Below are 12023 nucleotides of genomic sequence, written 5' to 3'. Positions count from 1 at the left end.
TTTTTTCCCCCACAAATAGAGCTTTATTTTAATGGTATATGGTCACCCCTGTGATGATTTTTCATTTTTTTTTGTATATAGCACAAAAAATAAGAACAATTTTTGAAAAAAATTAAATAAAAACAATACATTTTACTTTTACAAGACATATCCAATAAAAATAAATATAATAATAAAATTTCTCCATAAATTTAGACCAATATGTATTCTGCTACATATTATTAGTAAAATAAAAGCCCAATAAGCGTATATTGTTTGGTTTGCACCAAAGTTATAGCGTCTACAAAACTATATATATATATATATATATATATATATATATATATATATATATATATATATATATATATATATATATATATATTTTTTTTTACTAATAATGACAGCGATCAGCGACCTTTAGCGGGACTGCGAAAATTCGGCGGACATTTAGGCACTGACACTTTTTAGAGACCAGTAACACCAATATGGTGATTATTGCTAAAAAATATGTAGTCACTGTACTAATGACACTGGCTGGGAATGGGTTATCAGAAGCAATCAAAGGGTTAAAGCGGTGTTCTGCCTGGGGGGGGGGGGGGGGGGGGAGTCAGCAGCTACAAATAATGTAGCTCCTGACTTAATACATAAACACTCACCAGCCCAGGGAGCCCGCAATGTCAGCACCCCAGCTAATTTTCAGATCAGCTGCGGCTACCATTCATTGTAAGGGAAACCCCTACTGCGCCTTCTAATTGGCCCGGCAGCGGGGGGACCGAACTTCCAAGGGACAGAGCCGTCCCCCGGAAGTGGGGAAGGGTACCTGTCAAAAACAGGTACCCATTTCCCCCTCCCCCTGAAAGGTACCAAAAGTGGCCCCAGAGTGGGGGAAAAGGCAGATCAGCGGAAGTTCCACTTTTGGGTGGAACTCCGCTTTAACAGTGTTTTACTATAGTGTGGGAGGAGCTTTTAATAGGGCAAGACATGGATCCTTGTACCTGCTTTGCAGAGATACAGGATCCATGCCTTCCCTCCTATCGGAATGGCGATCTGCCTTGTTTATATAGACAGACCGGTGTTTTGCCTCTGTTGTATGATCGGCGGGTGCCGGTGGACAGAGTCCATGATACCTCCCGCTGTGATAACACACAGCGGGAGCCGCCGCCGCTGCCACGCATGCTCACCCCCTACACAGAAGAGCCGGATCGTATGTATGTATGTATGTATGTATGTATGTATGTATGTATGTATGTATGTATGTATGTATGTATATATATATATATATATATATATATATATATATATATTATATTATATATACACACACACACACACACACACAATCACACAATATATATATATATATATATATATATATATATATATATATATATATATATATATATATATTACACACACACACTCTGTCTCTCTCTAGAAATTATATATATGTTCCAAAGTGGAATTACAAAATGATGGATTACTATAATGTTATTGAAAGCCTTGTTCTTATTCACTAAATCATACTAATTTGACCATAGTGCAACATACCCACCACCTGTTTGGTTACCATGAACCAAATGCCGGTAATCTTGGGGCCACAGGCAAGCGGACGTCATGGCTGCACCCTGTACTATATGTACAGATATGCAAACTGTCTTAGCTAAGATGTGTTTATTTTGGCATCATTGCCCTGGGTGCCAAGGAACCTTGTCCTGACACTGCCTAGGACATGCAAGTTATTGGAATCCACATAGATTTTTAGTCACTCTGTGTGAAATGATTCATTACTAAGCTGCCCCCCCCCCCCCAATCAATAACACCATAAAGATAACAGAACTAGAGATAAAGACTGAAGAGTACAGCATTAATCATCAACCTCACACACATCCTAAAACACATTTATGGCAGGAACATGATAAGCAATGATCACAAAGTATTGATTATGATCAGGAATAAGTGCAGCCAAGGTCTGGCATTTAGATTTAATACAATCCCTGGATTTATGTTCTACAAGAAAAAGAAAAAAACAAGTCACCATGCTCCCTCCCCCTACACAGCAGAAAGCCTTGCTAAATGTGGGATAATCTATGGGAAAGAGTGGAATGTCGTTTTTTTTTACTTGACTTGAATGTCAGGCCAGTATTATTTTTGTGCTCCAACATGGCTAGATGGGGACAGGGCTCCCGAATCCCGCCGGACACTCCGGTCCAAGATGGCGGCCTCCTGCCCCGTTCTGCTAAGGAAGCGGCCCAGCATCTCTTCTTTAAAGGGGGAAAGAACAATCCACCTACCCCTGGGCCTAGCGAACATGCTTTGGAGGAGGACAGGGATCTGGATGACACTCCTCCGATCCTGGCTCATCCACCAGCTCTGTCCCCTGTGTCACACAGCCCCACACAGTTATCCAATATGGCGGCGCTCGGCTTACAGAGCACTGATGATACTCCTGATTCAGAGCCCACGTTCAGAGATATACTGGCTGCGGTCACTGTCTGCAACACCTAGCATTGGAGCTGAAAAGTATAAGAATGGAAATATCTTTTGTGCAGCAGGACATGCAAAAGTTGCGCGACCGCACATCTGCAGTGAAAGGGCGCATTAGCACACTGGAGTATGATTGGCAACCATTACAGAGGGATGTCAAGTATACTTACTCCATGGCGACTGCCAACGGGTCTAGGCTAGAGGACATGAAAAACCGCCTCGGCATAACATACGTGCGGTGGGCATCCCGAAAAGGGTGGACGGCAAGAATCCTGTGGCGTTCATCGAAGCATAGTTAGCCGACATGTTTGGGAAGGACTCTTTTTCCTCTATGAGAGAGCCCACAGGGTTCCGACACGTCCACCACCACATAGTGCACCCCTGCGACCATTCCTGTTTCGTCTGCTCAACTACAGAGACAGGGACACCATTCTGTCTAAAGCCAGGGTTACCCCTTCTCACAAAGTGGATAATGCATAAATCTCACTGTTCCCTGATTTTTCAGCGGAGGTACAAAGGCAAAGGGGGAAATTCCTGGAAATCAAGAAACGACTGAGGGCAGTGAATGTTCCATATTTTATGCTACCCGGCGAAATTGAAAGTAATCACCAATGGCTCCTCTCACTTTTTTGAAAATCCCACATCTGCTATGCACTGGCTGGACAGTGAGGAACGTAACCTCGAGCGGCGCCAGCCTGACGGTTAAACACAGGAAGAATTATTTTCATCGGTGCAAAGCACTTGATATGTGCTGTGCGGTGGGTCAGGTTACTTCTGTTTGATTTCACATTCTATTGGTCCCACTCCGCACTACACGGATGTTCTCCTACGATCTGGGATATACTTTAAGTGCTCAAGTTTGACATTAGTTGTTTTGTCTACTTACCTCTCGAGCTACATTATTGCCCCCCCAGCAACCTGGTCCTGAGCGGACTTATTTCATGTTGAGGGGAATCCTAGAATTACTCTGGTCCGGTTTACCCGGACTTATATTTTTGGTTCTCTTGTTGTTCTTTTACAAAACCCTTTTTCTCAACAGTTTTACCCCCCCCCCTTTTTTTTTTTCATCAAATGAGTCTGAAATGGGTAATTCAAAGGTTGTCTATTCTTCAATTTAACACTAGAGGGTGCATGGAGTATGTGTTGTTCCTACCGTTTCTATTGTTATATTACATGGTGAGCCTAACCTTGCAATACAGAGGACGAGCCAATGGTGCTCCCCCATATTCTGTCTCTTTTTACTATGTCTGCCAATTCTAATAAGGGTCTGCGCTCTTCCTCTCATGGAATGTGAGGCGCTTGAGTGATGGGACGAAGCGAGGGGCAATGTTTCATTATTTATCTAGAATGACACCACATGTCGCGTGTCTCCATGATACACACTTAAAACCTGACTCTGTCCGTCTGCTTAAATCTCGTAAATTCCGTTACAATTTTTTTCCATCTACTCCTCTTTTTCTAGGGGAGTGGGCGTGCGGATTGCTAAAAATACCTCTTTTCAGTGTATGGAGAAGCAGATCGACAGAGAGGGTAAATATGTGTTCCTGTTGTGCAGCCTGGAGGGCTTCAGATGTATTGTTGCAGCAATGTATACCCCTCCTCCTTTTGATTCTGACCCCCTAAAAAAACTAGTGCAATTTATGGCATTGCATCCCGGGATCCCTGTTCTGGCTCTGGGGGATTTCAATAATATTATTGACCCACGGCTGGACAGGCTGTCCGCCTGTTCTAGCACTCAGCGGGTGATGTCCCGTGCATTTCCCTTTGCCGCTTTAATATCTGAGCTAGGTCTACGTGACATCTGGAGGGGGCGTAATAGGGATGTAAAGTGCAATGCTTGCCACTCTGCTTCTCATGGCGGCCTCTCTAGAATAGATATGGGACTTGGAAATTATATGGTGCTCCCACATTTTGGATGCAGCCTATGAACCCCGCCTCCTCTCAGATCATTCTCCATTTTGGGTGCAGGTGGATACTGCAGTTCCATCTGTCAGACCACTGTAGAGTGTTAATTTGTTTTGGTTAACCTTACTCCCACACCAGACCCCATCCTTGGTGAGCTAAAGGAATTTCTGATGTTCAATGCCTAATCTGCTATTGGGGCGTTAGTATGGGATGCTATAAAGGCATTCTTACAGGGTCTCCTTATACGGGAGATATTTGGTATAAAGAAAAGATCTAGAGAATGGGAGGACACGGCCCGCCTTGAGTTACAACGTAGAGAGGTGGCTTGGGTGGCGGATCCTACCCCAGCCAATCAAAATAGCTGGATTGAGGCCCAATCATTATATAACAGGGTGGTGATGTCAGCAGCTGAAAAAAATAGATATTTCCTTCAACAGAACTATTTTGAGGATAGAGAAAATACAGGTCATTTATTGGCTATAGTTGCTAAGGCACAGCAGGAATCTATCTCCATTACTGAGATTAGAAAACCGAATGGTGAGGTTAGCACTTCCACTACTGACATTTTGGATGCATTTCAGCAATTCTATGCAGACTTATATTCCTCTAAAACTAATAATACCCTCTCTGACTTGGCTCTGTTTTTAGGGAACTGTTCCTTTCCCCAGGTTTCCACGGCTAAAAAAGCAGCACTAGATTCCCCGATCACGATAGAAGAACTCGCTGAGGCACTGGCGGATGCACCAAAACACAAATCCCCTGGATCGGATGGGCTGCCTGTTGAGGTATACACCAGGTATGGGTAGATCCTCCTGCCTCCGCTATTGCGGGCCTTACAAGAGGTGGCTAAAACGGGTCATCTACCTGACTCGATGAGGGAGGCCATTATTGTGGTCCTTCCCAAGCCAGGCAAGGATAGACAGGTACCAGATTCATAGCGTCCCATATCGCTGCTTAATATTGATGTTAAGCTGTTGGCCAGGGTTCTTGCTAACAGACTTGCGGGTGTTATTGGGCGGCTGGTACACCGTGACCAATCCGGATTTATTCCAACGTGGTCCACGGCGGACAACATCCGACGCCTCTTCCTGAATATTCAGACCCCAGTGGATAACACTGGGGGTAGGGCCATTCTGTCCTTGGACGCTGCCAAGGCTTTTGACAGCGTTGAATGGCCCTATCTCTGGGAAATCCTGTCTGGCTTTGGCCTTGGGAATGTTTTTATCAACTGGGTGAAAGTACTTTACTCTGAACCTCAGGCCAGGGTCCGTGTTAATAACTCCCTATCCCTGCCCTTCCAGTTATACCGGGGTACTCGTCAGGGCTGACCGCTGTCTCCCCTTTTATTTGCGCTAGCAGTAGAGCCACTTGCAATGTTAATTTGCAATAATGGGGACATAGTGGGATTCCGCAGGGGCCAGCTGGGGGATAAGTTGTCCCTTTATGCCGATGACGCCTTACTATATTTGGCAGACACCGGTGGCTCACTGCGAACCCTGATGGCAATCATTATTAAATTCTGGGATTTCTCCAGATTTACTATTAATTGGTCCAAATCCGTACTTATGCCCCTAGATCCACTGGTATCATCTCTCCCTTCGGAGGCGTCCCAAATTGCCATTGTTAGCACTTTCAAATATCTGGGAGTAGTGGTATCACAGGACCCTACTGAATACTTGAATACTTGAAACTTAATCAAGCCCCCCTAATTGAAAGACAACTTGTTGAATGTCAGGGATGGTGCAAGCTTCCACTGTCAGTGGTAGAGCGGGTGAACTTGATCAAAATGGTCTGGGCACCGCAGCTCCTATATATCTTCCACAATTCCCCTATGTGGATTTCCAACGCATGGTTTGGGAAGGATCACGCAGTGACGTCACCACGACAAGGAGTAGGGCTCCTGTATGCCGGCCGGCAAATTTACTGTTATGCAGATTTTAAACGCTCGTTTGTGAGTATATTTTACCTTTTTTAAAATAAAAGTGTATGTCACAGAGTCACGCCATGTGCGCCTCTTTTTTTATTTACATTTAAACGGTGGAGCGGAGTACATCACGCTCAGGGGACGGAGGGCTTCCTGGTGGAAACATTCGAGGATTAAAGGCTTAGGCTGGGTTATAGCCATCTGCCCTAACCGCTTGCCTTCTGGTAAGCGGCTTTCCATTTTCCGGTGGAGGGTCACCTCATGCATATGTGTCACTGGGTGGTGTGGAACATAGGAGTTGCCATTGCAAGGACTGTATCAGAATAACCTGTGACCGTATATGTGCCATTTGATCAACCACGGACTAATTACATCTTTACTGATTGTGACTTAATAGACTCTTGTGGCGCGGCTTTTTCTTTTGTCTATATTAACAGCTGGCTCTCACTTGGAGATGGGTCTGCCGGGTATCCCTTCGTCCTCCCCAACAGCATCATTACTCCTGAAGGTTTGGAAGGCAGTTAAACATGTACTAGCCGTAGACGGTCTAATGGAGTTAACTCTCATTTGGAACAATCCCAATTACCCCGAACTAACCAAACTGCAGGGATTCTCCCCTTGGTCACGACTGGGGATATGGTACTTCACTCAATTATATGATGGCACTGTACTCAAATCATTTGAAAATGTATGCAGGGAATTCTCTCTCACGTGGAAACAATTTTACCAATACCTACAACTCAGGCATGCGTTGCAAACCCAGGCACGGACTGTCAAGCTTAAAACTACTAACTCTTTCCTGATGCAGAAAGTGCTACAGGCCGACAACCGCAAGGGTTTGATATCTCGGGCCTATTCTACTTTAGTAGCTACGATTCAAAATCCTGCTCTACTTAAATGTAGACTGCACTGGTCAACAGATGTGGGAAACAGACGGTGATCAGTGGGACATGGCCCTGGAATCGGTTCCGGTGGTATCAGTCTCGGCATCCCATAAACTCTCACAATTTTTCATACTTCATAGGTCATATCGTACACCCATACAACTATATGAGTGGGGCAGAAGAGATTCCCCCCTATGCCCTAAATGTACCATTCACAGAGGAGACTTTATACACATGATATGGCGCTGTCCGAAGCTCACTAGATATTGGATAGAGGTCACACAGACTGTATCCGATGTAGCACAAACACCCATACCATGCACACCACTGGTGTGCCTCTTGGGATCTGTTGATGCTGAAATGTGTCCAAAAGGTGTCTATATAATGGTAACTAGATTATTATACCTGGCAATGAAACTCATAGCACGTTATTGGCTTGCGACTAATGTGCCTACAAAGGCCCAGTGGATCGCATATGTCAATTCTCTCCTCCTTCGGGAACAGTTGGCATACTGACACCGAAAGGCTCCAGGAAAATGTGACCTTGTATGGCAAAATTGGTTGGACACCCCCCAACCTTGCTCCCCCTCAGCTCATAATGGATAGACTGCTGCGGTTATAGACTCTAATGTTGTTGGTAGGCCCTCCTTCCGAGCTTGGGGCCTCTCCTATAATGCATACACTGTGCTGAGGTAACTTATGTGGTATAAGGGCCTATTGACAAGCCTGGAGGAAGGTGACTATTCTTCGTAATGTTGTATTTTACTCTATTTTATTTTTTCTCCCCCCTCTTTTTTTTTTATTAATTTTCATTTCGTTTTGTTTATGAAAAGAGAGATTTTATATACACCTTACACTAGGTAACTGCATCATATGTGTTGCATGTGTGATTTGTGTATAATTCAACTGTGGGGAATTATGTTTATCCCCTTATTGTGACTCAGTTACTCACTATTCTTGCCAATAAAAAAAGTTTTGATAAAAAAAAAAAAAAAAAAAAGTGATTGCAAGTAATTTTTTTCTTAAAAATAACAAAACATGCCTATACTTACCTGGCGCTATGCAATTGATTTGCACAGATCAGTCCAATTCTCTTCTTCTGGAGTACCCTGCTGACGCTCCAGACCCCTCCTCTTCATCGGCTGCCCCCGTGGAAAGCCACTTTCCACTGGGGCACACGTGCGGGCTTGCTCCAGAGAGTCGTGCTGCTGCGTCCATTGACACAGACAGCGAGATTTGGCCTCGCCCCCTGCGTCGCAGCTTTTGATTGACAGCAGCGGAAGCCAATGACTCCTGCTGCTATCAATCTGTCCAATGAGGTGAGACACAGCAGCTGGAGCCACTGCGCTCATGCAGATTGCTGGATCCGATCGAGCTCAGGTATGAAAGAGGGGAGAAGGGAGGGGGGTGTCAGAGGGAGCTGCAGCACAGGTTTTTCACCTTAATGTATAGAATGCATTAAGATGAAAAACCTTAAGGCTTTACAACCACTTTAAGATACTGCTGATCACAGGTATTTACACTACAGATGAAAAATGCTGGTCCTTTTCAATTCAGTTTTTAACTCATGTCAACCTGCCATCTCGTGTGAATGGTTCCCAGTCTTCTTTTCACATAAGATACAAGTGAAAACCCCAAACTAACCCTCTTAATTTGACACGATAATGCAGTTATGCTTCATATAAAGCAAGGATTATGCATTTTATATTTTTCCCTTATTTTGTTAAAAAAAACACCTGTTGGTAGCACTAGGAGAGTTGGACAGAAGCTCACACACAAGCAGCTCTGGACATTATTCTAATGAACAGTGCAGCTCAGGGAGTGAGAGCAATTAAAGCAGAGTTGCACCTCAGAACAGTCAGGCTACTCCAACTCTGGTACGTGTTGCCAGCAAAGGTTTATTTTGAAACCCTTAGGACCCTTTCAGATGGAGAGAATCTTCTGTCCAAGTGGATCTGTCTGCTCAGTGGGGGATCTCTCGGCTGATCCCTGCTGAGCAGGCAGGCGACAGGTCCGTGTCCGTTCCACTATGCAGAGCGGACACAGACACAGCCCATTCTCCTCTATGGGGTGGTTGGATGGAAACGGACTGTATGTACATTTCTATCCGACTGTCACCCGATCCACCAGACATATACCCGTCCGTCTGTTTTTAGCAGAGCAGACCGGATAGGATGCCGGTATCTTGTCGAACTGGTTCTTCCATCGGATAAGTTCCTGCCTCGACTGCGCAGGCTCGGCCAGGCGCAGTAGGAGGCCACGGAAATCTCAGAGCCTCAACAGCTGTAGACAAACTCGCTCCCAATGCCTGATTATACATGTCGCTCTATACAGCAAGGGGCGGATGTGAGACATGTATTTTATTGAGAAAACCATCCCCCCAAAAAAGGTCTGCTCAATATCAAATCCGCCCCTTGCTGTATAGAGCGCCGTGTATTACCAAGCATCGGCGGTGTCTATAATCAGGCATCGGGAGCGAGCGCATCTACAGCTGACGAACAGCTGTTCCCACTCTGAGTTTTCTGTCAGCTCGGATTGCGCCTGCGCAGTCTACAGGGAACCATATCGATAGGAGGAACCAGCTCGGCAGAACACTGGCAGTCTGCCTAAAAACTGTCAGGCAGACCCCCTGGTGTGAAAGGGGCCTAATGCAGCACTTGCATAATTAAAAATATATATATATGGATTCGATAGGGCTTGAAGGAATGCCTTTTTCTTTTGTTAATCTGCCTACAGATGCAGATCAGCCATTCAGTTGCAAGGGCCCTAGAAGAAAAGAACTTAGGGGGAAAAAAGAAAACACCCCTATTTCTAGCTGTTGTTGCTGTAGTTTTCTGAAACTTGGTTGCATTCCGTATGGCAGCCCTTATTTATAATACTGCCAGTTATTTGTCATCAGCTTTGACCGTTCAGACTGTACAACCCAATGACAGGCTCCACAGCTATTTAAATGTGGAAGCACATTGAGTGAATATCTTGCATGCATAGCACTGGACGCATATTGTCTGCTGGATCTGGGCACTATATGGCCCTGGAGAGCTGTATGAACGAGGCCTTAAATTGCAGTATAATTGCCTTCAATATCCTTTAGTCTTCAAACCTCCTATTTATCTTACAAGTGGTATTAGGAAGCATCCTGGAAAGATTGTTCCTTTGACTGAAAACTAAATTTTGCCATACCTCATAATTCTCAGCAATGAACGGGAATTGCTTTGGCTGTAGAAACTGTGTCTTGGGGACATCCAGTCCATCTTCTCCATAGAGAAACTGAATCACGCTGCCATCACTGTCACGGACTGTCAGATCATACTGGACCACTAGTCCTTCCAGATGTTTAATAACACACCTACACAAGAGGAAAGGCTTGTCATTCTACTCCAAAAGAGAAGGGAATACAATCTTATATAATTATAAATATATTATTATGTCTATATACAGTACAGACCAAAAGTTTGGACACACCTTCTCATTCAAAGTTTTCTTTATTTTCATGACTATGAAAATTGTAGATTCACACTGAAGGCATCAAAACTATGAATTAGTGGAATGTGGAAACAACTGAAAATATATTTCATATTCTAGGTTCTTCAAAGTAGCCACCTTTTGCAGCAGACACATCTCTAGAACTGTTAGGAGGAGACTGTGTGAATCAGGCCTTCATGGTAGAATATCTGCTAGGAAACCACTGCTAAAGAAAGGCAACAAGCAGAAGAGACTTGTTTGGGCTAAAGAACACGAGGAATGGACATTAGACCAGTGGAAATCTGTGCTTTGGTCTGATGAGTTCAAACTTGAGATCTTTGGTTCCAACCCCCGTGTCTTTGTGCGACGCAGAAAAGGTGAACGGATGGACTCTACATGCCTGGTTCCCACTGTGAAGCATGGAGGAGGAGGTGTGATGGTGTGGGGGTGCTTTGCTGGTGACACTGTTGGGGATTTAATCAAAATTGAAGGCATACTGAACCAGCATGGCTACCACAGCATCTTACAGCGGCATGCTATTCCATCCGGTTTGCGTTTAGTTGGACCATCATTTATTTTTTAACAGGACAATGACCCCAAACACACCTCCAGGCTGTGTAAGGGCTATTTGACCAAAAAGGAGAGTGATGGGGTGCTGCGCCAGGTGACTACCTCTTGAAGCTCATCAAGAGAATGCCAAGATTGTGCCAAGCAGTAATCAAAGCAAAAGGTGGCTACTTTGAAGAACCTAGAATATGAAATATATTTTCAGTTGTTTCACACTTTTTTGTTATGTATAATTCCACATGCATTAATTCATGGTTTATATAGATAGATAGATATAGGTCTGGTCCCTTTTTGCCACCAAAACAGCCCTGACCCATATACTCATAGAACCCACTAGACCTCTGAAGTAATGCTGTGGTATCTGGCACCAAACCGGCAGTAGCAGTTCTAGAAGTTGCGAGGTGGGACCTCCATGGATCGGACTTATTTTATCATTACATATCTGGAGAATTTAGGAGGCCAAGCCAACACCTCAAACTCGTTGTTGTGTTCCTCAAACCATTTTTGCAGTGTGGCAATGCACTAGGCAATAGCCTGATGAATAAGACCACTGCCATCAGTGACTTTTGTTTGTTGTATTTTTGCCATCAGGGAACGCCTTTACCATGAAGGGGTGTACTTGATTAGCAACAATGTTTAGGTAGGTGGCACGTGTCAAAAGTAACATCCACATATGTGTCAGGACCCAAGGTTTCCCAGCAGAACATTGTCCAAAATGATCACACTGCCTCCGCCCCATACTGCATTCTGGTGCCCAGGAAAGCGACAAACACAGCCAGTCAGCCACATGATGTACAATAAAATGTGATTCATCA

At 44.5% G+C, this 12023-nt stretch overlaps 1 protein-coding gene across 1 annotated transcript in view; it reads right to left on the bottom strand.

Annotated features, from left to right (window-relative positions):
- Positions 1 to 12023, bottom strand: part of POLR1A (RNA polymerase I subunit A) — a 178089-nt gene that overhangs the window by 96293 nt on the left and 69773 nt on the right. Inside the window, exon 22 of the mRNA XM_040335240.1 lies at positions 10360 to 10525. Coding sequence (XP_040191174.1) covers positions 10360 to 10525 — 166 coding nt within the window. The remainder of the gene's footprint in view (positions 1 to 10359; positions 10526 to 12023) is intronic.

The sequence above is a fragment of the Rana temporaria genome, chromosome 1, assembly GCF_905171775.1.
Source record: "Rana temporaria chromosome 1, aRanTem1.1, whole genome shotgun sequence".
In the NCBI taxonomy this organism is placed as follows: domain Eukaryota; kingdom Metazoa; phylum Chordata; class Amphibia; order Anura; family Ranidae; genus Rana; species Rana temporaria.
This window is presented reverse-complemented; position numbering and strand designations above follow the sequence as displayed.